This window comes from Pleurodeles waltl, chromosome 6 (assembly GCF_031143425.1).
Source record: "Pleurodeles waltl isolate 20211129_DDA chromosome 6, aPleWal1.hap1.20221129, whole genome shotgun sequence".
Classification (NCBI taxonomy): domain Eukaryota; kingdom Metazoa; phylum Chordata; class Amphibia; order Caudata; family Salamandridae; genus Pleurodeles; species Pleurodeles waltl.
Genome location: NC_090445.1, coordinates 626332306 through 626358865, shown reverse-complemented (window position 1 = coordinate 626358865; position 26560 = coordinate 626332306). Strand labels below are relative to the sequence as shown.

General features: G+C 43.2%; 1 protein-coding gene across 2 annotated transcripts in view; it reads left to right on the top strand.

Annotated features, from left to right (window-relative positions):
* Positions 1–25467, top strand: part of LOC138300080 (uncharacterized) — a 117040-nt gene extending 91573 nt beyond the window's left edge. For both annotated transcript variants that reach the window (XM_069238958.1, XM_069238957.1), the window contains exons 3-4: positions 1553–1717; positions 20299–25467. In XM_069238958.1, the coding sequence (XP_069095059.1) occupies positions 1553–1717; positions 20299–20540 (407 nt within the window). In that variant the 3' untranslated portion in view covers positions 20541–25467. The remainder of the gene's footprint in view (positions 1–1552; positions 1718–20298) is intronic.
* The last annotated feature ends 1093 nt before the right edge of the window (positions 25468–26560 follow it).

The following is a 26560-nucleotide window of genomic DNA, read 5'->3' as shown; positions in this document are numbered from 1 at the left end:
ATGTGCCCTGATCTCACTTCAGATGTGCCCTGTGTTTTTGGGTGCCACAAGAAAGTTTGGAAACTTTGAAAACTTTTTCTCCAGAGCTCCAGGGAGACCTGTAGCAAAAAGTATTCGACTATCAGTTCCACGGCATTGGACTGATTTTCACTTTTATCCCGGTCAAAACTCCTAGCACCTGTGAAAAAAGGACTATGTCCCATTCTGCATTGGGTCTTTGAGAATTTTTAGCAAGAAATCTCCAGAGCTCCACAGCTCCAGATCTTCATCTTGACCAGCCATCTTAAAGTATCTGGCTGTCAGTTCCACAGTGGCATCTACAATTTCAGGGAAGATTTTTCTTTTACAAAAATGTTTCTTCCTGCATTGGGACTTAAACATTTATTTACCCGATTTTGTTAAAAAAAAAAAGTGACATGTCCCTTTCTGAAGTAGGACTTAAAACTTTTTTGAAGGTTTTGACTTCCAGAATTTTCACCAGGACCAATCTACTTGTTGTATCAACTAGGGCCCCATTGCGGTAGGCCTTAAATCTCACCTTAGTCCTGGTCAACTACTTCTGCAGACTTTCATTGGTGCTTTATGTTTTGTGGCGATGTTTCTACTGAAAAGTTTAAAAAGTCATATCTCTGGTTCCCTTTCTTGGATGTTTGTTGTTGTGATGCCATTTTGTGTAATATTTTCTTTCTAATTAGGTTTGGGTGTTTATTGTTTGATCTTTTTACTTTCTTACTTATTTCGTCCTACATAAATACTTTACACATTGCCCTAAGTTAAGCCTGTCTGCTCTATGCCCTAGCTACAGGGGATGGTCTTAGTTTAATTGACTGTAAGGATTCACCCCAATAAGTAGTCAGATAGTCCTTATAATAATTCAAATAAAAGGCGACTTTCCTACAACTGTTGTGATAAGCGAAGTAACTATATCTTAAACCAAAAGTCCTCATGCCTTATTTATGTAGTGGTCATTGCTTTGTTGTGATTCATTTTAATACTAAAAGATGATCATACCAAGATATGTTTGTGCTATGCATTGGTAAATATTTGTTTTATGTGCAAACCTACAACCACTAGTTTGACAGTTTTTCATTCTGATTAATGTCTACTCATAGCTGTATTCAAACACTGTGTGGTTGTTACAGAAAAGCTTTCATGAGTATATGACATAGTTATCCAGTAGTGCTGCTGGACATACTAATGAATGCCTTGCCTAAGTCCATATTACTATAAGTACAAGGGCACAGTCCTTTCTATTTGTACTCCATGTATATGATTATTCCCTCTGAATTCCAATGTTAGATGTTTTGTGTCCAATTCACAGAATCATTTAAGATTACATGAAATTGTACCATAGACGTTTCATTTTGGTGGCTATAAATGCCTTTGTGAATCAACCACGATGTTGAGGCTGCTTTTAATGTACTGACTAAGAATATTTTCGTTTGATGGTAGGCTTTGAAAGTCATTAATACTCTTTTTTTTTTTTTTTAAGGTAGTGATGCAAATGAAAAGTATGGTTAATCATGTTTTTAAATGTGTTTCTGCTTTTCAGTTGAGCGTGCACATCTGAAAAATTCTGAAGCTATTCTTACTATTGCCTTCAGCATCATTCTGGGCATTGTTGTTCTAGTGATTCTTGTCTACAGTCTCAATAAGTGCAAGACAAGAAGATCACAGTACTCTCACCATCCACTTCATGCCTCCTCATATGAATCAGGTCAGTTGTGATGTGTAGCATACGATTGATTTGTTTGTGTTAATCACCAACAAGCTTTACTTTCCAGGGTCGAGGTTTCCACATTAAAGTGCTTACTTCTTGAGTTGAGTCATCACTACAAGAAAGGCAAAATTGTTTCGCCTATAAAAAATATAACTGTTCATTTTCTTTTCTTTAAAATTCTCAAAAGGATTATCTCCCGGATTTACAAACAGTTGACATAAAGCAGAGTGAATTTGCTGCACTGAATCGCGCAAAAGGGAGAGAGGAATACTGAACCATATTTTCAAAGAAATAGCATATTACTGTTCTCTCCTTGTACTGGCGCACTTTTGGATGCCTTGCACCCGCACAGGCACCCTTGTGCCATAGTGCATGGTTGCCTGCATTATGGTCAGGATAGTTTTTGTGCAGGAAAGGGTTTCACCCTTGGAAGCTTTTTTCTCTCTGCATGTGTGCTGCACAGTGCAGCACACATGCATAGAGGAAATGAGGAGAAATAAAGATGTTTCTCCTCATTAATCAATCCTCAGGCAGGTGCACTATTTCGGCTCAAACCCATGTCTACAGCTCTTCGTAAATATGCGTTTCCTTCAAAGTCCATGGATGGATGCACAGGAATACCCATGCACCCTCCCTGGAACACCTCCCTGATACAGAGTAATACAAGGCAGGGCAATACATTGCGTTTTTTTTTTTTTTTTTTTTTTTTTTTTTTTTTTTTACAAAGCAGTGCAAATCGACATTTGCATTGCGTTGTAAAAACTAAGATGGATTTTGCGGTGGGTCTGCATCAAGAAAGTGATGCAAACCAAAGGCAAAACTTTTTGAAGTCTAAGTCTATGTTTGTTAGCAGGGTACTCACCTGTGACCGCAATATGAAGACACCTAATTTATCAAGCAATACCAAATATTAAGCAGTGTTCTATATCTGCAAATGCATCTAAAATCACTGGCTGGTATGGAATTCAAGAACACTGACAAAGGTTTGAACTCGGAGTAATGAATAGTACTAGTAGATGATCTTACTACCTCATCTTTCTTCCTCCTCTTGCAGGATGAACATATAGAATATTGATCACAGAATCCACACACCACTCCTACACAAAATACTCTTTTTCAGAGTAAGTACATATTGTACACATATGCCAAAAGAGGAACATGTACCGCATGCTGGCATGTAGCATAGCAGAAAGGTAATTCTAGAATACTTTGAACTGTGAATAGGCATATAGATGCCAATGACAAGATGACCTCTTCCCTGACTAATTCTATGTGCCTTGTAGGAAGCTGGCTCTGTATATACTATCTCAAAGTAAGAGATGGTGTGCACAGAGTCCAAGGGTTCCCCTTAGAGGTAAGATAGTGGCAAAATTAGATAATTCTAATGCTCTATTTTATGATAGTGTGGTTGAGCAATAGGCTTATCAGAGGTTAGTGTTAAGCATTTGTTGTACACCGGCAATAAATGAGGAACACACACTCAAAGAATTAACTCCAGGCCAATAGTTTTTATATAGAAAATATCTTTTCTTAATTTATTTTAGAACCACAAGATTCAAGATTTGAAGTAAATACATAAAATGCAAGGAACTTTGAATTAGAGCAGGAACATACACAGTTTTAGTTAAAATGGCAATAAACTATTTTAAAAGTGGAGACAGTGCAAAAATTAACAGTTTCTGGGGGAGGTAAGTATCGGTTAGTTTTTCAGGTAAGTAAGGCACTTACAAGTTCAAGTTCCTGGGCATAGGCAGCCCACCGTTGGGGGTTAAAGGCAACCTCAAAGTGTCCACACTAGCAACACAGGGCCGGTCAGGTGCAGAGGTCAAAGGAGGGCCCAAAACACATAGGCGCCTATGGAGAACAGGGGTGCTCCGGTTCCAGTCTGCCAACAGGTAAGTACCTGCATCTTCGAAGGGCAGACCCATGGGGGTTTTGTTGAGGGGGGGACACAAGTAGGCACACAAAACACACCCTCAGCGGCACAGGGGCGGCTAGGTGCAGTGTGCAAAGCAGGTGTCGGGTTTTGTATAGGAATCTATAGAGGGACCCGGGTGTCACTCTAGCGGTGCAGGCAGGGCACAGGGGGGCTTCTCGGGCCAGCCACCGACTGGGCTAGGCAGAGGGTTGCCCGATGGTCACTCTTGCACTGGAGTTCCGTTCCTTCTGGTCCTGCGGGCTGCGGGTGCTGTGCTTGGTCCAGGCGTCAGGTTCCTTGTTACAGGCAGTCGCTGTGGGGACCAGGGGGGGGGGGGGGGGGTGGTCTTGGGTTACTCACGAGGTCGCAGTCGCCTTGGAGTCCTCCCTGTAGTGTTGGTTCTCTGGAGCTCGAGCCAGGGGTGTCAGGTGCAGAGTGTGAAGTCTCACGCTTCTGGCGGGAAGAGTGAGGTCTTTAAAACTTGCAAGAAAGTTGCAAAGTTGTTGCTGTTTTTGAACAGTGCCGCTGTTCATGGGAGTTTCTTGGTCCTTCGGTTCAGGGCAGTCCTCTGAGGCTTCAGAGGTCGCTGGTCCCTGTCGGGTGTGTCGCTGTGCAGGTTCTTTGAGGCTGGAGACAGGCCGGTAGGGCTGGGGCCAAGTCTGTTGTCATCTCCGTCGTCTCTGCAGGGCTTACAGGTCCTTCTTCCTTGTGTAGGTTTCAGGAATCTGATTTCCTGGGTTCTGGGGTGCCCCTAAATACTAGATTTAGGGGTGTGTTTAGGTCAGGAGGGCAGTAGTCAATGGCTACTGACCTAGAGGGTAGTTACACCCTCTTTGTGCCTCCTCCCTGAGGGGAGGGGGGCACATCCCTAATCCTATTGGGGGAATCCTCCAAAACTAAAATGGAGGATTTCTAAAGGGAGGGGTCACCTCAGCTCACAGCACCTTAGGGGCTGTCCTGACTGGTGGGTGACTCCTCCTTGTTTTTCTAATTATCTCCTCCAGCCTTGCTGCCAAAAGTGGGGGCAGTGGCCGGAGGAGCAGGCATCTCCACTAGCTGGGATGCCCTGGGGTGCTGTAACAAAAGGCATGAGCCTTGGAGGCTCACCGCCAGGTGTTACAGTTCCTGCAGGGGGAGGTGAGAAGCACCTCCACCCAGTATAGGCTTTGTTCCTGGCCACAGAGTGACAAAGGCACTCTCCGCATGCGGCCAGAAACTCACCTGGTTGTGGCAGGCTGGCAGAAACTGATGAGCCTAGCACTAGGAGTCGGACTGGTATTCAGGGGCCATCTCTAAGATGCCCTCTGAGTGCATTTTACAATACATTCCACACTGGCATCAGTGTGCATTTATTGTGCTGAGAAGTTTGACACCAAACTTCCCAGATTTCAGTGTAGCCATCATGGAACTGTGTAGTTCGTGTCTGACGAACTCCCAGACCATATACTCTTTATGGCTATCCTGCACTTACAATGTCCAAGATTTTGCTTAGACACTGTAGGGGCATAGTGCTCATGCACATATGCCCTCACCTGTGGTATAGTACACCCTGCCTTGGGGCTGTAAGGCCTGCTAGAGGGGTGACTTAGCTATGCCACAGGCAGTGTGAGGTTTGCATGGCACTATGAGGGGAGTGCCATGTCGACTTAGTCATTTTCTCCCCACCAGCACACACAAGCTGTGAGGCAATGTGCATGTGCTGAGTGAGGGGTCCCCAGGGTGGCATAATACATGCTGCATCCCTTGGAGACTTTCCCTGGCATCAGGGCTCTTGGTACCAGGGGTACCATTTACAAGGGACTTATCTTGGTGCCAGGGCTGTGCCAATTGTGGGAACAAAGGTACCATTTAGGGAAAGAACACTGGTGCTGGGGCCTGGTTAGCAGGGTCCCAGCACACTTTCAATCATAACTGGCATCAACAAAAGGCAAAACGTCAGGGGGTAACCATTCCTAGGAGGCATTTCCTTACATGCCTGCCCTGTAAGGTAAGCAGGCAAAGAAATATGGTTACAAATACAGCCGTACCAGGAGAAGACACAGCGCGGGCACATAGAGATGGCACTCGTCGGTTGCCGGAGGCACAGAAGAGAGAACCGAATTTTGCAAACTGGAATTCTGTGTTGGTTAGGGCCACTGAGAATTTGTGGCACCCACTCAGCTAATAAACACAAATCTGTATCTTGAAGATAGAATAGTCAACCAACTAAATATTATGCGTAGATGATGTATTCAGATATGTAATCATAATGTTTACAACGCCAAAGCAATGCAATTATTTCACAAACTGAACAGGTCTCCCAGCAGTCCCTAAAGGGCTGCTTTCAAGTAGCGCATGGTCTGAGTCCTAACTTTATAATGATAGGATACATATGATAAGGATATTTCCTCCAGTTATTCTAAATTGCAAAGTTATCAGACAACGAAGACTTAGGGCCTGATTACGGCCCTGGTGGACAGGGTTACATCGTCACAAACGTGACAGATATCCCTTCCGCTGTATTACGATTCTATTATATCCTATGGAAATTGCAATACAACAGATGGGAATATCTGTCATGTTTGTGACGGAGTATTCCACACGCCAAGATCGTAATCAGGCCCTTATTTTGGTCACATTGGCCCTGATTCTAACCCCGGCGGTCTTTGACCGCCGGGGCGAGGGTCGGCGGGAGCACCGCCGACAGGCCGGCGGTGCCCCGCAGGGCATTCTGACCGCGGCGCTTTGGCCGCGGTCAGAAAGGGTAAACCGGCGGTCTCCCGCCGGTTTACCGCTGCCCTCAGAATCCCCCATGGCGGCGCAGCTTGCTGCGCCGCCATGGGGGATTCTGACCCCCCCCTACCGCCATCCTGTTCATGGCGGGAAAGCCGCCATGAACAGGATGGCGGTAGGGGGGGTCGCGGGGCCCCTGGGGGCCCCTGCCGTGCCCATGCCAACGGCATGGGCACGGCAGGGGCCCCCGTAAGAGGGCCCCGCAAGGTATTTCAGTGTCTGCCTTGCAGACACTGAAATACGCGACGGGTGCTACTGCACCCGTCGCACCTTCCCACTCCGCCGGCTCGATTACGAGCCGGCATCCTCGTGGGAAGGGAGTTTTTCCCTGGGCTGGCGGGCGGTCTTTTGGAGACCGCCCGCCAGCCCAGGGAAAAACTCATAATACCCTCCGCGGTCTTCTGACCGCGGAGCGGTATTATGGGGGCGGAATTCTGGCGGGCGGCCTCCGCCGCCCGCCAGGATTAGAATCACCCCCATTGTGTGTAAAACTCCCTTTTCTGAAAGGTATGCTCAGAAGTCTCATTGAGGGAATACTAGCAAAGTAACCTTAAGAAACAACAAGAGAAGCTTCAGGAATTACCACTGTAGAAGCTGTCTTCCGGACAAGGAGCAGCACCTTCATCAAGTCTACAGAAATTACACCAAACCAAGGAAATGATTTGCATTATTAAATAGCACATCAAACACAAAATGAAGACTACATGTCATGTCAGTACAGATGAGACGTTTACATACATTATGATTATGCAATAGGTTCGCTCTCCTGAGAGTAACGTGAATTAAACTTTTCATTTACTAACAGTCAATCTGCAAGGCATTATAACAAGTCACAAATGTACTCAAAGCATATGTGCTGTACCAATTAGCCTTCGGCCACAAGCCATTTGTCATGAGTCAAGTCAGTCGAGACCTCTGTGACATAGGGTCCCACCCTCATCATAGATGCCTTTTGGTCTAGTGGGGTGTCCAGTTGCTCATTGCTCAGCTATCCTTTCCTATTATATCACTTTGATGCTATATGCATGATGGTGCTATAATTTTAAGTTAACTTTTTCTGGATGATTGTAGTATAGATTGGGTATGAATGTGTTGTTGAGGTAGCACATGCTTAGTCAGCTACTAACTTACTGCTATAATAAACACATGATGATGACAGGTATTGTGTCTAATATGCACTCCTTTAGTACAGCAGATTATTTGTAGAATCTGATCAGATGTGTAGTTGATGTGGCAAATGCATATCCACCAATGAAGCCTGAAGCCATGTTGTGTGTGTGATGGTTACAGGTGTGAATATAACTTGATATGAATTTGCTGTTGGGGCACCAAGGCTTGTAACTTTGTTATATGCATGTTGGTGTCCAGATTTATGTGTAATGTATATTCAAGCTGCAATATGTACGTTAAGCAAATTCTCACTTACTGATGTTAAGTTGGATTTGTGTAATTGTCTAGTAAGTTTTACATCTCTTTTGCTTAGTTGTCCCGTGGGATAAAAGTATACAGATAAGCCTAGAAGCAGGTAAACTTTGCAATTAGTGATACATTGATCAATCATCTAGTTAGACTCAATATTATAACACATGTTGAAATGTTTGCAAGGTATGTTACCAGCCCTTTCACATGAAAATAGGGAATGATTATAACCTATGGCATAATAAGCAGATGGTTGGGCCATATGCCCTTGGTTCATCCCTCATTGGAGTAAATGTTGAAGGGTGTCTCTAAGACCCAGATGATAAATGGAAAATTATTTGGTGGAAGAGGAATATTGGGGGTCTAGAGGCCTACGAAAGGTTCGTACAATAAATAAATGGAATTGATTCAGTAGGAGAGGTCAACGTGGGTACTGTGGGTCATGCTCTACAGTGTCTGAGAAAGGACCCAATGTGATGTGGAAAACCATCAGAGGAAGGTCCTAGAGTGTCTTGCAGAAAGTAGAAAGGGCACAAAGGGACAATCTGGATAGAAGTTAAGTGCGAGCCTCACATGCAAAAGGGCCTTGGAGGCATAAAAAGGAATAAAGTAAAGGACACTGGGCACAGTACTAGTCAGTTTGGAGGAAGGAGGAGAGTGAGGGAAAAGGCTGGAGCAGTAAGAGAGGGTTATGCATGAGGAAATATTAGGAGTCCAGCCTAGAAGTGTGGGTTAGGATGGATAGGCTACTTCCACTGAATGACTGGAGTTAAACTCTGAATTTTCTCTCAGCTGGACCACAAAGGACTGTGGCAAGTCACAGATGTACTCAAAGCAAAATTGCCACACTTAGTGATGTAGGAAGATGATGTTTTACCCTCTCCCTTCATTAAAGCCCCCTCCAAGGAAGCTCTCTTGCCCCAACTGATAATTGTCAACACCCCCTTACTCAAGCCATCTTCACACCAGCTCTCAGGACAGGCCAGATCCTTCCACTACCAAAGGCATCTACATCAGACCTTTTCCTTCCATGTACACAGGACCTGGATCAACACCCCCCATATCCATACGGACCACCCCACAACTAATCCAATTTTAGAAATAGTTGATAACACTCTTTAAAGAACACTCTATTGCAGTAGCAAGCTTCCTCTCCTATCAGTAATTGAATTTATGCTTGTCTTTACCCTGTACATTACTCCCAGTTTTTTTTGGGCTAGGATCACTCTATACGAAAACTACATACATGTAGAGCAACATATCATTGATCAAATGCTTCCTTAGGCATCACTTGCACCAATATGTCTGTAGGTGATTCAGAAACAGAAACCACAGAGGTCCATATTGACACCCAAAGCCCCATGCAAGAACACAAAGGATGCAGTGTTAACAGTGCAAGTACTGAGCGACTGGCACATATAGGAGGAGTAAACATCATTATGTTGCATGTGTTATATAACATGAAATTAGTATCAAACTAATTAAATCAGCCTAATAACTATGTAATTAAAATACTACAAAAATAATAAAAGTTAACAGTGTTAGGTAGGCGATGTGGAAGTAAACATAACATTCCACTTACCATGATGACTCAGCTGTAAGTGATGTACTAGTTGTGATATTATTGTAGGTTATTATCAACCCCAATATAGTGACATATATCTGTGGAAGCAGCACTAAATCCCCTACAGGGACAGAATGCAACTGGACACAAGATCACACCCTTACCCAGCCACTGTGAATAAGAGAAAGAGCTTATGTGACCAACAGAAAAGGAGCATAAGGGGGAGGTGTGACCGCCCGATTCCTTCAAGACTCAAGACTACCTCTGATTCAAATTCACAACCCAGAAGCCCGACCCCAGAGTTCAATTACTTTCTTAAGACTTTCCCCTCATAACATAACTGCTTCCACGGAGACGAGGGGCAGCAGGTGACAAATCAGGAGCTCAGGCACAAAAGACTAGAAAGGGAAGCAGCACTGCTCCCCATCCCCAGACCAATGTTCCAGAGCCTGACTATTTTCACTGTGGTTCATTGGAAGCCAGTCATTGACCCACCACATGCCGAGCACGAAACACTGTCAGCAATGAATAGTTCCAACAAAAAGTATGTAAGAAAGTTTATTAGCTGAATATAACAGAGCATCAGCAAATCAAACTAAAGCCCACAATCTCTGTAAGTCATTTCCCAACAACAATAGCACCAATTCTGCACTTGCAGTGCTGTACACAAAAACCTGTGAACCAGGCACAGTCCTGCGTCTCTCTAGACTATCTGGAAAGGAGCATGCAGCCACACTAGTGCTGCATATTCTTAAGCAATCCTGCAGTCGAATTCCAGATAGCAAGCCTATAAAGTCTGCACAATTCAATGGAGAGCCCACCATCTGACCACCATCTGACCTTCATGCAATAACAGGCATCCCCCACTCCCCAGTGGTGAACCAACTCACCTCAGGTCCTCAGTAGCACCACAAACAATGACAGATGGCACCAATATGCAACACGCACACAGCAACCCATAATTTCTCTTATAATTAATGCCATATGTTTCTAATGGCTTAGTGATACAAGGAAGGCTTGGTATGAGGTATTACTTGGTTAAGGATTCCAAATCAGAGTTTGGCTTTTTCAAGAGTGGCATGCTGATCGTATGCTTGACTTTGTGAGGGATGTTGTCTGTGGATAGTGCTGTATTAAGAAGGTTAGTAGTGACTGGAGTTCTAGTTGGATGTAATAAAGTGATCGTTTTCAAACAGTAGATGTGACTAGGCAGTTGATTTTATTTTAGGCCAAAAGTATCTCTGTTGTTTCAAATTCATCGATGCAACATTCGGAGTGAAACCTGCCTTGCCAGAACAAGCGAGTGAAGGACATGATATATTGCTGTCTCTTTTTATGGTGATTTTCTTTTAGAAAAAAGGACATCAACGTACTGCATAGTTCTAGGATAGAGAGTGCATGTTTTGAAAGCATTAGATTATCATAGATAGATTTCTTTAAGTGGCTTCTCAAAAGTCGCATCACTGTGTATGGTGTAGAGAGTATTCTAGTGAATCACTCGGACATTACACTTTCCATTAGTTAGTTTGTTTTACTTTTTACTTTACTACAAAAATAGTGGATCACCTATACACCCATACTGGCCTAGAAAGCCTTCTCACATGGATTAAACCACTCCTGAAGGGAATAAAAGGTCTCACTCAATTATGAAATCAACATATTGCCTCCACCATATATATGAAAGAGTACCACTGTCAGAAAGAGTGGAATATCCTCTTCCATAAAAAAAAAAAGTTTACTTTATGGTTGTGCTAAACAAGAGGTCTCAGATTAACTTCTGTTTGTTAAGCCAAGCAAACCCCAATATACTTTAAAGTACTTAGACAGTTCCCTCATGTTTTTTTTCTCCAAAGGAATCAATCCCTTGCGAGTAATTTGATGACCCAGGACATCAACTTACTTCTCATATCATTGTTCTTTCTCGAGTGACAATTACTTGTCAAATGCAAAAGACTTGGATGATATTCGACATATCCGAGACAGGCTTTGAGAAAGAGCGACATAGAATGTTTCACAAAAGAGAGTTCCTTCGATAGGAGCGGCATTGTTCTTGAAGAAATGTCATACATTTTAGTCAATCCATTTTTCAAAATTAATCCAACATTTTTCTTCCAACAATTTATATCTCAAATAATGAAATAATTAATTCTTAAATTAGATTAGTGTTGCAGATACGTTCTCTCCGTTTAGTCCATCAAGATGTTTTGCTTTTGATCAGCTTGTTTCACTTCCAGAGTTTCTAATTTCACAGTAATTGGACCAAGCATGTTTAATGCCAATGTCTGCTTTTAAAAATAAGTGAGTTGTTGCTCTGCTCGGGTAAGGGACCCTGGACTGGTTTCATATGAACATGGTTGCACAAGCATTTGCATACGTGTGTGGGCTGCAAGTCTGAGACTACAGCCATGCACAGCCCGGATATTGCGCACAGGTTGCCTGGCAGAGAAGGGACCCTGCAAGGATAGGTGCTGACTTTGGGTAAGCCTTATATATTTAGCATGCATTAACAGTCAGTGAGGCTTGCGGAAAAAACTGTAGTGCCTTCACTACATTATACATCTAGGTGAAATCTCCCTCAAAGTGCAGTTTCGCTCCACTTATGCCTTCACATTCCATCCAGCAAGGTGTTAAACTGGGGTAAAACATGAACAAGTTTAAATTTGAAATTCCAGTAACACACATATACATCTAATGGGATATCAAGTATTTTCATATTTCTCTGGCTCAGCTTATAACTAAATTCCAGGCATTTTTCCCACCTGCAGGGCCTAGCCAATTACTCTGCACCCAGCTTTGCAAGACAGCCCGGTGGCTATGATGCCTTGGGGTGTGGGAAAGAAGGTGTTATAATATATGATTTTGGCGGGTTGCATAAGGTGCCACCCCCTGCAGGGGAGGCGCACCAGGAGCCAGATAGAGAAGACTGGGCAGGGAGCCAGGAATACCAGCCCTCCTAAAAATACAACCTTTTAGAGGCAAAGAGCGCACCGCTATGCAAAAAGTGAGCCTGCAATCAACAAGGCTGGTCCGCAGACTAGAGTTATGCTCGGCTGTTTATCTCAGGAAAAAAAACCTTGAAGTAGGTTAGGGCCGCAGGGGTCAGTAAAATAACTATTTTAAGGAGAGGAGATGCCTAGGGCCCCCTCCTTGAGAAATTGTGTGGCTCCCAGGCCCACTGCAAGTAAGCACCATCCAGGGAACCTTGGGCCATATGTACAAAAGCTTTTTCCCATAGACACAGAATGGGTAAAATCCTTTTGTACATCTGGCCCCTTATCCCTTAGGACAGTAGCAGAAAGGTTGCCCAGCTGGGTGCAATACCTGCTACCATGACTGTGTGTGGGCGGTGGGGGGTGGATCATACCAGTCATTTTTTAAACCCTACCTGTACTCCTAGTGGGCAGGGGTAGGTGCATACCCCTGCCCACAAGGGAAGCAAAAAATAAGTTTTTTCACACTGCAGCATGAATAGAAATTACGGTAATGGCTCCCACTCAGCACAGGAGGTGTGCTTGAGGAGCCAGCAGGGTATGCGGGGGCTCCCACGATTTCAGGAGGCACTGAGTCTGAAGTTAGACCAGTGCATAAAAGGTACCTCACCAGATAACTTCAACAATTACTCAAATGGATCCAGACTTAGGAATTCAGTCAGACTATGCAAGACCATTGGAAATCAGCGACAAGTGAAAAACTCGCTCATTTTTTTATGTTGCACATATAAGAGCCATAGAATAGAGCACAGTATTTTAACGTTGATGAGCTCTCTCAGAGTTATAATGACATTAATTTAGAAATGTCTTCACATCAAACCATAAAATCGTGTGTTTATTCCAAAGTGATTGACCGTAACTGTACCCCAGCAAACTAAGTGGTACTACATAGTAACAAATTGTAGTGTCAAAACTTGTAGTAAAAAAGCAACAAACCGCTAGGACACCAGTCTAAACTATTTACTTCCTATACATGAAATATTGAGTTCACCACACCATTTGGATTGGAATGAGGCACCTAATAAAGAAAACACAAAAAACAAAGGAAAACGCACGAGGCCACAAAACAGAAAACATTGGGCGGACCTACTCATTAGTTAGTTACTGCGCCTGGCTGGTGGGCACCATAATGCCTCACAAGAGGGGATCTAATTTACATATGATTCATGCTCTCTGGTGCCCCATACTGGACAGTGGCACAATCTGCATATTTTGTGAGTGTTCTGGGTAACTGCCGGAAATACAACGGCCTCTCAAAAAAGATTTAAAATAATTAACCTTATGTTATCCAGGTCCTAAAGAGCATTTCCTCAGGAGAGGCTTACATCATTCTAGACCTGGAGCTTTTACTGTGTGCTCTGGAGTGCATTACAGAGCCTGAAACACTCTAGTATATTTAATGTTATTTTGAATTCAAATGCTTTATTGAGAGATTCATTGGCAAACACTGAGCTATTTATATCCATAATGAATGCATTTAAACATAATTTCCTAACCTGTCATTGCTTTTTATGGATGTGGTGATCCCTTGGCAAAGCCAGCTGTCCTGCTTTATATCTTATTTCTAATGACAATTCCTTATATTGTAATTGTTAGAAATGTTGCTTCTGGATGGCTATGGTATGCACCTAAGCCAGGCAGAACCCACCCACTCTAGTCGGGGCAAGGGAGTTACACGTCCAAGATAACCCCTGCTCACCCCTTTTGGTAGCTTGGCACGAGCAGTCAGGCCTATCCCAGAGGCAATGTGTAAAGCGATTGCACAACACACGTGATGCACTATCCCCACCTCAAAGGAAACACAACACCAAGTTATATGAAAATGTACTATATAGTACACAACGCAATTATTAGACCAAACACAACATGTCAGTAATATCCTGCTACCTTAGCAGTTGTCAGAACATTACACATTAGTTATTTTGCAGAACCAGCAGTAGACACATATAACACACAGGTGACTTATTATTCTGCAATTTAAGCAGCAGTCAGGAATCACATTACTAAATAAATGCACTTGTCATAAAAGTATCTTAAATGCCTGTACCAAGAGCATTAGAAAACACATGGCAAGTCAAGAAAACATGCTAGCATGTCATGCCCATAAAAGGAACATTAGCATACATGTATGAAACATCATAAAAATAGGTGGGCAACATATACATCAATAATGTCCATATAAGGAACCTATGACATATATATGTCCTTTAAAAGTACCTGGTTTTCATGATGAGGCACCTCCAGTGCCATGAGGAGATCAAAAGGGGCAGGAGAGGAGGGGCCACACGCTCCCACTCCGACTTTATAACGGGCCCCTCCTGGTGCCCGCAATCTCTTTGGGGTAGGCCCACATCAATGCCCAAAAGAACAATAATGCGGCCCGCCAGCACGGAGAGCCTCTGATGAGACTTCCACCTCCCCCGCCCTTCACAAGGGTAATGGTAACGGGCCGGTCCTGGGGCCCGCGGTCTCTGGGGTTCCGCCTGGGCCTCAACTGGCCCTCCAATGAGGGGGGCCAAAAGCCAAGAAACAGCCAATGTGGCCACCGATGGGGGGGGCCTCACCCGACTCTGCAGGGACCCCCAAAACACCAGGGAGACCTGCGAGGCGGGGGCCTCCGGCGAGGCTTCTGCCCCACCCGCGGTATCTGAAGAAGATTGGAGCCTCTGGTGGGGCAGGGGGGAGCCTCCGATGAGGCTTCTTTCCCCCTGCCTGTTGTCAGGACTCCAGTGAGGTACTCTGGTGGGGCGGGGAGCCTCCGATGAGGCTTCCCTCCCTTGCCTGTCTCCCTCGGAGAAACAGATGCTCCGAACGTGGGCAGGCACTGAAGCGGATGCCTACTTGTGCCCCGTGGGCACTCCGCAGAGCACGCTTTGCCCCAGGGGCATGATAGCAGCGCACTCGCTCCTTCTCTGGTCTTATTCATGCCCCGGGGGCACCACCAGAAGCGCGCTCTCGACACGCTCGATTCTAAACACGCCCGGGTTGGGGCAGTGATTATTCGCTGTGATAAGCACTCCATGAGCGCAGAGGGCCATGGCAGCACTTTCCAAAGTGCTTAGGATGCCAAGCAGGAGTGCTCCTCAAAGCACCAAGGCAGCAGGCAGAGCGCTGTTCCAGGCGCTATGCCATTATAAGAAAAAACAGCACAACAGCACTCTTCCAGGGTCACCGCACGCAGTTGCAGGGGTCAGGAGCCACAGCACCCTTCCCCTGGGGGACAAAGTACTCAAGGAGCACAGGGCGGTAGGGCCCAGCAGCAGGCCAGCACAAGATAACTGTCAGCAAGTGCAGTTCCTTACAGTGACCAAACAGGTCACAGGCCAGCACAGCAGCAGCATTCCATGGCGGTTCCTGGTGAGTCCTTCCAGCATTCTGTGTCCAGTTCCAAAATGTCTCCAAATTGTGGGGAAAACTCCCCTGCACTTATACTCAGTGTTCCAGTGTTTCCACAAAGGAGGGGAGAGGAGGTTCCAACCAGTTTCAACTGGTTCTGGAAGTGCCCCCTCTCTTCTCTAGCACAGGCTCCAAACATCAGTTGGGGGTAAACAACCCTATTGTGTGAGGCCAGGGCTCAGCCTTTACAAATGCAGGTGTGCCCCGCCTCTCCCTTCCTCAGCCAAGGAAGACTATTCAGCATGCAGATGCACCTCTGAGTCACCTCCACTCTCCCTGTGTACAGGCTGTCTGAAAAGTAAACACAAAGCCCAACTGTCACTCTGCCCAGACGTGGATTCGAGTCAAGCTGCAAAACACCAGAGTCATAAGCACAGAGAAATTCTCACTTTCTAGAAGTGGCTTTTCTGTAATAGTAATAAACAATCCACTTACAACAGTAAGCAGCATTTCTCATCACCATTACAACCATACCAAACATGCCTACGCTACCCCTCATAAATCAGACAATACCCCCTAAACATAAAGCAGGGCATTTCTATTGCAGTCCTACGAGAGGGCAGCACTCACAGCAGTGAGATACCAAGTTAGGCTGTTTGTCACTACCAGGACAGGCCACGCAACCTGGCACATGTCCTGCCTTCTACATGCATAGCACCCTGCCCACAGGTCTAACTAGGGCCTACCTTAGTGTTGACTTACATGTAGTAAAGGTTTCTGTGCCTGCAAGTAAATTTAGATGCCAGGTCCCTGTGGCAGAAAACTGCGCACACAGGTCCTCCGCTAGCAGGCCTGAGACAGGTTTGAAAGGCTACTTCAGTGGGTGACGCAAGCAGCGCTGCATACCCACTATTATCATTTAATTTACAGGTCCTAGGTATAGAGATACCACTGTACAAGGGACTTATAGGTAATTTAAATATGCCAATTAGGTATAAGCCAATCATACCAACTTTAGATGGGAGAGCACCTGCACTTTGAGCACTTTATCAACGCTGATCAGTGCTAGAGTCCTAGAGCCAACAGCGAGAGGTCAGAAAAAAGAGGAGGAAAGAGGCAAAAAGTCAGGGAATGAACCTGCCACAAGGGCCAGGTCCAACAGTGATGTTGCATCTGGTATAAGTGGTTGTGTGGTTATGGTGGCTATGACCAACTAGAGGTCAAATGTGACACCAAAGACATACTTACATCTACTTGGTGTATATATTTCTAATTTAATGCATAGTATTTAACAATGTGTTAATAAATGTACTTATCCTTTTTAAAGAAATTTCTCTGACCAGAAAATAATTTATTGAGTGATGATTCATACCAGCAAATGGAGATTACTCACTCACACTACCTTCCCCGTGTAGATCTTGGACTGCTCTGCTTCACTACCCTGAGAAAGTCTAGTCTAGTGCTACAATGGGGTACTTACTAGTTGCCGTAAGGAGACAATTGTAGGCCTATTACTTCTGAAGGACTCACATCCTTTGCAACTAATAACCCAATTACTTACAATTAGGTAAACTATTTCCAGTGTCTTAGATTCAACAGTCATTTCTTATAATTTTATTGGACCCCCACATAAATTTTGCAGTAAACAACTTTCCCTATCTCCTCATCTTATATTGGATTATACCAGTGCTTAACTTGTGCTTGTTGTTTCCGGTGCTGAGCACCAGCACTTATTTTTGAGGGCCGGTGCTTATTCTTCTGCCTCAAGCATTTACTGCAAGCAAAAGACAAGTATGGGATAGACGGAGGAAGGGAAAAACAAAAAAGCGTCACAGAGGGAGAAAGGAGAAAGCTGTAAGAGTGAGCTGAATGGGCAAGGAGTGGCTGTGAATGATTTGAAGAGGCCCAATATGGCTTCAGGATTACGCCGCCTCAGTATTCCATGTTCCCACGTTTAATTGCAGCAACCACATTTTTAAGAGGAGGGCGTTGGGCGCCAGCACGTTTTTATTTACAAATTAAGCACTGGATTATACTCTGGCATAGAATTTGAGGGTTTTCTTCATTAGGTTGCAACAATGTCTCTTAGTTGATTTGTAAAGACTGAGAGATTTGAAATGTGAGATTACTTTCAAATGAATTTGATCCCGCAGTAAGATTAATGAAGGATTGGAGAGGTCGATAGTAAGAGATTTGAAGTTTAATATTCTTTATACTATAATTGTTTTGTCCACTAGGTGGAAGCATTACTTCTTAATTAACATTATGGGGGTTATTACAACTTTGGAGAAGGTGTTAATCCGTCCCAAAAGTGACGGTAAAGTGACGGATATACCACCAGCCGTATTACGAGTCCATTATATCCTATGGAACTCGTAATACGGCTGGTGGTATATCCGTCACTTTACCGTCACTTTTGGGACGGTTTAACACCTCCTCCAAAGTTGTAATAACCCCCTATGTAAGGAATGTTGGTGGCTATAAATGGTAATGAAGAGGAACCAGACGCGTATTGAATTTCTCTTTTGTGGATCTTCTTTCATATGATGTTACTGTTGGTAGATTTGCAATTATTAGTCAATCAATTCATTTAGGGGCAAATTTAAAAGCCCCTAGCGCCACCTTACACCACATTAGTTTCATTTTTTTACGCTAATGTGGCCCAACGAGGCCAAAATCCTCACGCCATATTTACAAAGTGGCACAGTGCATGCATTGTGCCACTTTGTAACCCTTTGCATTACATTATATCTACGACAGGTATAATGTATGCAAAGGGGGCGTTCCCCCGTTAGGGGGTCCGAAACAATAGCGCAAGGACATCTAAGAGATTTCATTGCATCACTTTTTACACACTTTTAACTCCTGCTCGTAGCAAGTGTTAAAAAGGGGGCTTTCATTATTCATAATGAGCCCCTATGTACTCTGCAGGAGTAGCACCAATGTTTAAGCGCTACTCCTGCAGAGTACATCAATAGCGTCAATAAAAATTGCACTATTGTCGCCTACCCTGCACCATGGTGCACCGTATCTTAGATACAGCACACACATGGTGGCGGTAGGGGGGTGCTAAGGGGTGCAAGGAAAGTGGCGCTGCAGTATGTGCAGCGCCACTTTTCTCAAACATGCCCCATAGTTCGTTAATTTACAATGGTTCTGCCAAAGAAGTATATGAAGGCTTTGGCAACTCTTTCGCTGGTTAATCACTATACGTACTTTGTGGCAATCCCATGAGCACCTGAAGAAGGGCTGCTTTAAGGTCCAAAACATGTGTCGACAGGCTTTTGCAGCTACTTGTAGAACCATTTTAAACGGAACTCAATAGAGAAAATATTTAGATTTTCAACAAAGTCCTCCAGTTGGTCATCAGTTTGGCTTTTTAATGTTATGTTTTCGGAGATGTGGAGAACACGAAACAAGTTTGTGTTTGAAGTTGACCTCTACCTTATCGGAGTCTTCATTCATGTCTTCTCCATCATGAGGAGCAGGAAGACTTTGAACCATCAGGTGCCCGGATAAGTTTAGACTGTCAAGGACAGGTGGCAGCCATATTGCACTGTTCTGTCTTGGGGAGAGACTTATATTTGAAAGGAAATGAAAGAAGCAATATCAGATGGTGACTTATACCTGGAGATCTGAGTGGAGGGGAGGGTGTTGATGCAAATGAATGGCGCTGAACTGCAGTTGCAGAGTGAGGCAGGAGATTGGGAGAGTAGTATAGAGGGCAAGGAAAGCATTGATGTGCAGGTGCATATTTTTGAATTTTACGCGCAGATCTCCGATGGAGAGATTGTTCGATTGGATTTGCGGCATGTTAAAGTGACATTTAGGGCCTGATTTTTACTTCATTAGAGGTGTATTTGCGTCATATTTTTACGCAAAAGCGGCACAAAAGTACAAACAATTATTAAATTTTTTAAGTTTGCGCCATTTTAGCGTCAAAAAGTTACGCAAATTCGGCGCTAACAAAGTATACATCAGGTCCATAGAATGTATGTTTGAAAGGGGAAGGATGTACGATGTTAAACGTTGATGAAGAATGTCAGATCCAGTGGTCCATGGTTGAAGGATGGTGTCATAAATCACGAGCACATTGTCGATGGAGAGATGTTGAAGGCAAGGTTCCCAATATGGAAGGGGGGAGACTAATGCTGAACTGAAGGTTCCTTTGAAGCAAGATGTCTCGTGTTAAAAGTTAGGTACTGAATGTTGCAGTGGGAGGAGACGTGTAATGAATGGGAGGCACTGACTTTTACATGGGATGACCTGAAGTTGAAGGTGAGGTGCTGAGTGTTGACTGTCTTTTGCAGAGTCGGATTGAACTATTAAAGGGTGGTATGTTATTTGTTAAAGAGGAGGTACGAAGTGCCTATTTTGAATGGTAAGTGAAGTGTGTTGAAGTGGTGGTAAAAAGTGTTGTGGAGGAGGCGTGTATTTGTGGAAGTAATGTTAAATTGCCTTTAAGGTAAATATTTTTGGTTTGTTACCTTTAGGACGGAGACATTTTTGTGACATACCGATATATAAAGCTACAGGCAAATACAATTTTTTAATACATTTCTCTTTCCTTGTTTTATAGTTGACCACTACATGGCTCCCGAGGATACACTGGTAATTTCCGGTGGTTTATATGACGCGCCAAGGGTTTACAACCCCACCATGACTGTGTTCGAAGATGAGGAGAGCCAGCATGATTATGTATCATTTGCTTCCAGGCCCGGACAATTCAGGCTTGAATTTTTACCGGGTGAAAGGGAAACAGAACCCGGTGCTAACAGCCGAGGACTTGGGACCTTCCACTCGCCACATCGTAGTTTGTGAAATACTGTAGAAAGCTGCACTATTCTTTTAAATAATAGGTTGTACAGATAGATTTTCTGAAATATATTTTATTGAGCCTTTTTTTTTTGTATCTTAAAAGTTAAAATGTTATTCTTTACAATCTAATTATCACTGCAGGTTATCTGATATGTTTGGCATTGAATATGTAATGCCCATTCCAGAAATTGTCCAAAGTAATGAAACCGTTTTGCGAACTGGAATCATTGGGTACAAAATGGCCGTCAGGCTAGTTACAAAAGATGAATGTTCACATTACTACCGAGAATTTCTATATAACAACTGTACTTGGGATAGATGTTACGATTGTTTCCCGAAAGGGAAGCTCCTGGTTACAAACACTAACGGTGAACACCCAGTGAGATTCAAGAGTGAAGAAGAAAATTAAATGACATTGGTACATCAAAGTGGGTCGTTGGAATACAATGGATTTTTACTTTGCACGTATACATGGTTTGTACAATATCAGATTGAACATCTCACAGAAAATTCAAGTGTTACACCAAATTTATTTGTGTTTGATATTCGGGAAGCATGAACATGTTCAAATCCTTCTTGATCACTGTGCGACATAACCTGTTATTGTCCACATTATTTGTGAGGGAGAGGGTAGCAAAAATAACAAAGATAGAGAAATCATATTTTATTTCTAAGTGCTAGTATAGTGGTTCTTAATCTTTTTACTTCTGTGCCCCCCGCACTGAATCATTATTGGAATCTCCAGATCCCCACTGAATCATTATTGGAATCTGGGGACGGACCCCCACTGTGTCATATTTCTGGGACCCTTACTGAGTTATTAATGGAAGCTGGGAGCACCGGCTTAAGCATTTTCAATTACTTGAGTACAAAAAATACCCAAATAAATACACAAAATAACCAGAAACTAGCATTCATCAAACAAATGCACAAATGATGAAGCATTTTATTTAATTCACATAAAAATATAAAAAAATCAGGATTTTAATAGGAAGGTTAGATAGGAAGGATAGACCTTTTTACATTTAATTGAGGCAAATCATCCTCAATTACTATATTCTGTTTAATGCACTTGCACTGCCACAAATCAATCTGGGGATACCAACTTAATGTTTAACCTCCAATTTCAAATTCCTTCACATTTACAGAACAGATACAGAATGTTTTAAAATATTCATTTTGTTTATTTTTCATATACACTTAATTGATCTGTTCATATTATTTAATTTTCTAAGCAGTTGTGGACTCCCTGAGTAGGCTTTGTGGGCTGCCAGGGGTCTCCAGACCACAGGTTAAGAACAACTGCGTTAGTAGATTGAAGTATTTTATGTGTTTGCATAGGAACGTTAAACGGCAGCTGTGCACTTTCTTAAATGCTAAACAAACAAATATTACACTTCTGATTTTTAAGCTGAATAAGGTGCCCCAAGAGGGTGGATATGCCAAAATTAATTAAACGCATACATATTATTTTATTGTCTTCATTGGATGGCATTACACATTCATTACCTCAATTTGTCTGTGTCCTGGTAAAATAGTGAGTGACATGTAGAATTCTTGGTAGTTTTATCGTTTGGAAGAGGTTGTATCCAAAGTGTTTTCAGTGTCTGACACAGTATGGTCAACCTTACTTCAGCCACTGCTCATTTACACCACTCCACCTCATTCCAGCAGTCCTGACATGTTTATCTTTTTATACATAGGCATTTCAGGTAAAGAGATCAAAATAGTCATAGTCTCAAAGATTAAAGCAAGTAACCCCACCTCATTCGTTCCTCATCTGAGTCCAAACCACATTATCTGATCATCCACCAAAGAATTGTTAAAAGTAAGAGGAGTGGTCTGTATCGTACTCCCTTTCTACCCTTGTCCTTCTTGCATGATCTACTAGAACTCCAACAACACTTGAGGCACAGTAGTAATTTTTCCTTGACTGGAAGCCTTAGACATCTTATGGCTTGGGAGGAAGGAGTGGTACTGCAAGCTTCCTTGAAACAGCATATTCTCCACCAGGCATATTGCTTCTTTCATGCAGATGTGTGCCATCCAGCCACCTAGTAGGCCACAATAGTGATCAGTCATATTTTGCCTCCCCTAATGATTGCCATTAGTTAGCTTTCATGTAGTTGTTATCCAGCCACTAAAAAAATAAACAGAACTTAGAGCTACTTCTGTCATACCAAGTTTTACTGGAAAATCTTTCGGCAAATCCCAAAGTAGTTAAGGAACTTTTACATCTTCATTGAGGATGCTGATAACCTGAGCGCATGGGCTTATAATCATTTACCAGATACCCTATCCATCAGAAAAAGCAGTAATCAACATCGTATGAGAGGCGTTGACAAGCATCAGAATACTCTTTTATAGTCCTCTGCCTTCAAAGACTCTCATTAAGAACTTAGTTAAACATTCTAACATAGTAGGTACTGTCAATATGGAGACCATATTTTCTGTAACAAGAGCAGTTTCCCACAAAAAATCATTATTACATTGGCTCTTTTCTTTATAGTGTTTGTGAAACCCGTTGCGGACACAGGCGGACACAGGCCCGTGACGTTCAACTTAGCTAAAGACTTTTAATGTAAGAAAATGTGTAGAAAACGAGTACTGATGAATCACTCATGAATCAAAAGTATCAAAAGTGAGCAGTGGGTTGGATTGAATCTTTTAGTTTCCAGTGCACCCGACCAGCATATAATTGTAATAGTTCAGGGATAATATGTACACACATCAAAAATCTGTCTAAAGTTATCAATGTCACGTTTTCTGTGCCTGAAGTCATCAATGCTATGTTTACTCTGCCTGAAGTCATCTGTCACGTGTTCTGTGCCTGAAGTAATCTGGGTCACCTTTTCGGTGCCTGAAGTCATCAATGCCACGTTTTCTGTCTGAAGCCATCCATGCTACGTTTTGTGAATCTCTAGGTTGATCCTTGCACTAAAGTTCATACTGTACACGTTCATGGTCTGTATTTATAGGCTGTAAGGATTTTAATTCCACGCTACATAAAGTGATATAAAGCAACCGAAAGTGGCACATGGTGTTTGCTACCCTTATCAAATGATGCCTTTTTTCAGCACAAGCACTGCTTTGTAACCCTTTGCATTAAAGAAGCTTTATCAGGTGGCGGATCAGCACAAAAACCCATAAGGTTTAATACAAAACCCAGACTAACATAGCCAGACTGCACTTTACATAAAAACACCTATTTAAAGCAGGATTAAGCAAGTGAAATTTAAAATTTTCTGAAGATGACAAACTAGTTGCATTTTGTATGATCCTTCTGATTTTGTCCAGTCATACGAATTTGTACTGAAGTGTATGATTGTAGTGCAAATCCTATATTAGTATACACTCACTTCTGCACCATGATGTGAAGCTGGTCATCACTTAAAGCAGCCTTGTTAGTGCACCCGCTGAGGAAATGACAGCAGCAGCAGTAGGACAGTCTTAGTGACTATGGCTCTCCACTGTGCTTGCCCATTGTTCATTGCAGTGCCATAGATTTCATTGCTGCACTGCACTGCATGGACATTTAATAAATCTGAGCCACTCTGTTGGTTGCATTAAAGATCAGACATTATAGACCATGTTGACTGCAGGAAAGCCCACACTATGCAGACCCTGTTGGTTCCATTAAAGTCCACTAAATACAGGCCCTTATCAGTGTATCAAAAGTCACCCAGTGTATAACATTTTAGATACACTAAAACCCACTCAGTGAACGATGATTAGCGCATTAAATCCCATGTAGGGATTGATTATGAGGCACACTGTACTGGCAGGGTGGTACATGTGCACGTGAAATATACTTTACCATTCAGTAAAACAATGTCAGTATCATCCAATTACCCAGTAGTTCCACATTCAGTGGGGATTTGAACCCCACTGAATGTGGAACTACTGCATGGAACCGGATTAAATGTTATCAAAAACACATGGAACTCCTGCTTCTATAACGTTTAAAGCTGTGAGCAGGTGGTAAATGTAAGCTGGGGCCTCTGTGTGGGGTAAGGGTGGAGGGAACGAGGATTGGCTAGTAGGGGAGGGAGGAGCAGATAAAGTCTGACAGAGAGCATCATTGAATCCTCCTCTGACGAGAAAAAGGTCAGGGACGAGCCATGTCTGCTGCTGCAACAAAGCCTCATTCCATTTTACTGGGTGAAATTACCACCTGATAAAATTGTATCCGGTGCACCAACACTTTGAAAACCGGGTGGGGGAAAAACCCGGCCCAATCATGATCTAGTGGAACGTAATTCTACGCAGTAATTCTGTGGGACCTGACTCATAATTGGCGCCTAAATGCTTACCGTATTGATTACAGTAATGCCCATAGAGTGCCGACTGTGTTGAGTGCATTAATTCCTCCACGGTATGCCCAGTATCTCTGAATTACTGCTGTCTGGGTGCAGCCCCTGCAGGCTGTATTAAACTGCACACAGTGCAGCCTCTCTTGCCTACATTAATTCCCACACAGTGCAGGCCTCTTGTCCGCCTCCTTATTTGGATCCAATTCCTCACTGTGCACTCAGACCACACCGACTGTGTTATAGCTCACAATATATATAAACTAGGGGTTCGTTCAAGACCCACATAGAGCAGTTGCTGCTCGTGGCAGCAGGAAAGCCCACACAGCGTGGGCTCTTCAGGTCTAACGTGTTACAGGTATCACTAGGATATCTTACATAGGGTCACTTGTTTGGCACATATAACTGGTATTGGTCCTCTTTCAATTATTTAAAAATAGCTGTTGCCACAAAAACAATTAATAGCTATCTGTGATTTTTTGTAACCTTATTCCTTCCGATGCTAACGTTTATTTTCATGGTATGTTTTTGGATGTTATTTCACTTTGTAAATTTATGGTATTTTTTTATATTAACAGCTTTCCTCTGGAAACTCCATACTAATAAACAACTGAATGGTATTCTGTTTTATTTTTTCCTCTAAGGATTGTGTCTGTAAAATAAATGCATTCCTTCGTTCAGATCTGATTCTTCTCTTGCTGCCCGGATTCATTCAAGGAAGTCACAATGAGAAACGTGATAACTGAGGCGCTCCGTCTCTTCTTGACTCCTGATTCCTTGCCCTAGTATCAGAAGCACCAGAGGCAGATGTGACACTTGGCTCTTGTTTATACCTTTGTGCGTCCGTAATGTCCTGACTGTCAGCGTCTGTTGTCTACAAAATAAACCATCTGCCCAGCAGCTGTTTATGAATTTGAGGGATCCCAGAAACAGCAACAACTGTTGGGGCGGAGGTGAAATGGATTCTAGGGGGAGGGTTCAACAAATTTTCCTAGACCCTGTAAGAAGTATTTAATATTCCCAGTACTCTAACTGCCGACTGTAATTGTTCCGTCCCACTTCCAACGTCACCCCTATTGCTACAGCTCTAAATTAATCTGCAGCTAGAGTGGCCCAGCCGTGCGTGACATTTTGCCATTGTTTCAAATAATCAGTGTTGTAGAAATGCAAAGGTGAGCGGATTTTAAGTTGTTCCAAGTCTGGTGTGAGAACCTTGTCCAGTGCTTCGCTTTGTATTTGATCCCTGGCAAACATATGCTCAAACTAAGCGCTTCTAATAAAGTTGTTTCGATATTGGTATGGGGGCATCTTTACCAATATGATAATGTTAGCCTCATCTCTGCCATTGCCGCGCTGCTCCTTGAAAGTGATAGGATTACTGCATTGGTTTTGGCGGGCTTGGGACAGAAGTGAGATTCGGGCAAATGTGATTCCACCGAGCAGTTCCTAAATTAGCTTGAACTCTATACAAGGAAATGCAGTGTTTCCTTTACCACTATTAGAAATTCAAGAATAACAAACAGGGGCAAATACAATAGGTCCTGCCTATGCAAAAGCTATTGGCTTTGCCAATGTGTTTTAGCCATGTTATACACCAGCAGGGCTGCTGTTCAGCATGCCTAAAAGTGAGTGACATAGAGGAGATTTGTGTGAAGTGTTGTAAAGTGGAATGGGGAAGAGTATAGTGTTGTAGAGTGGAGTGGCAGAGAGTGC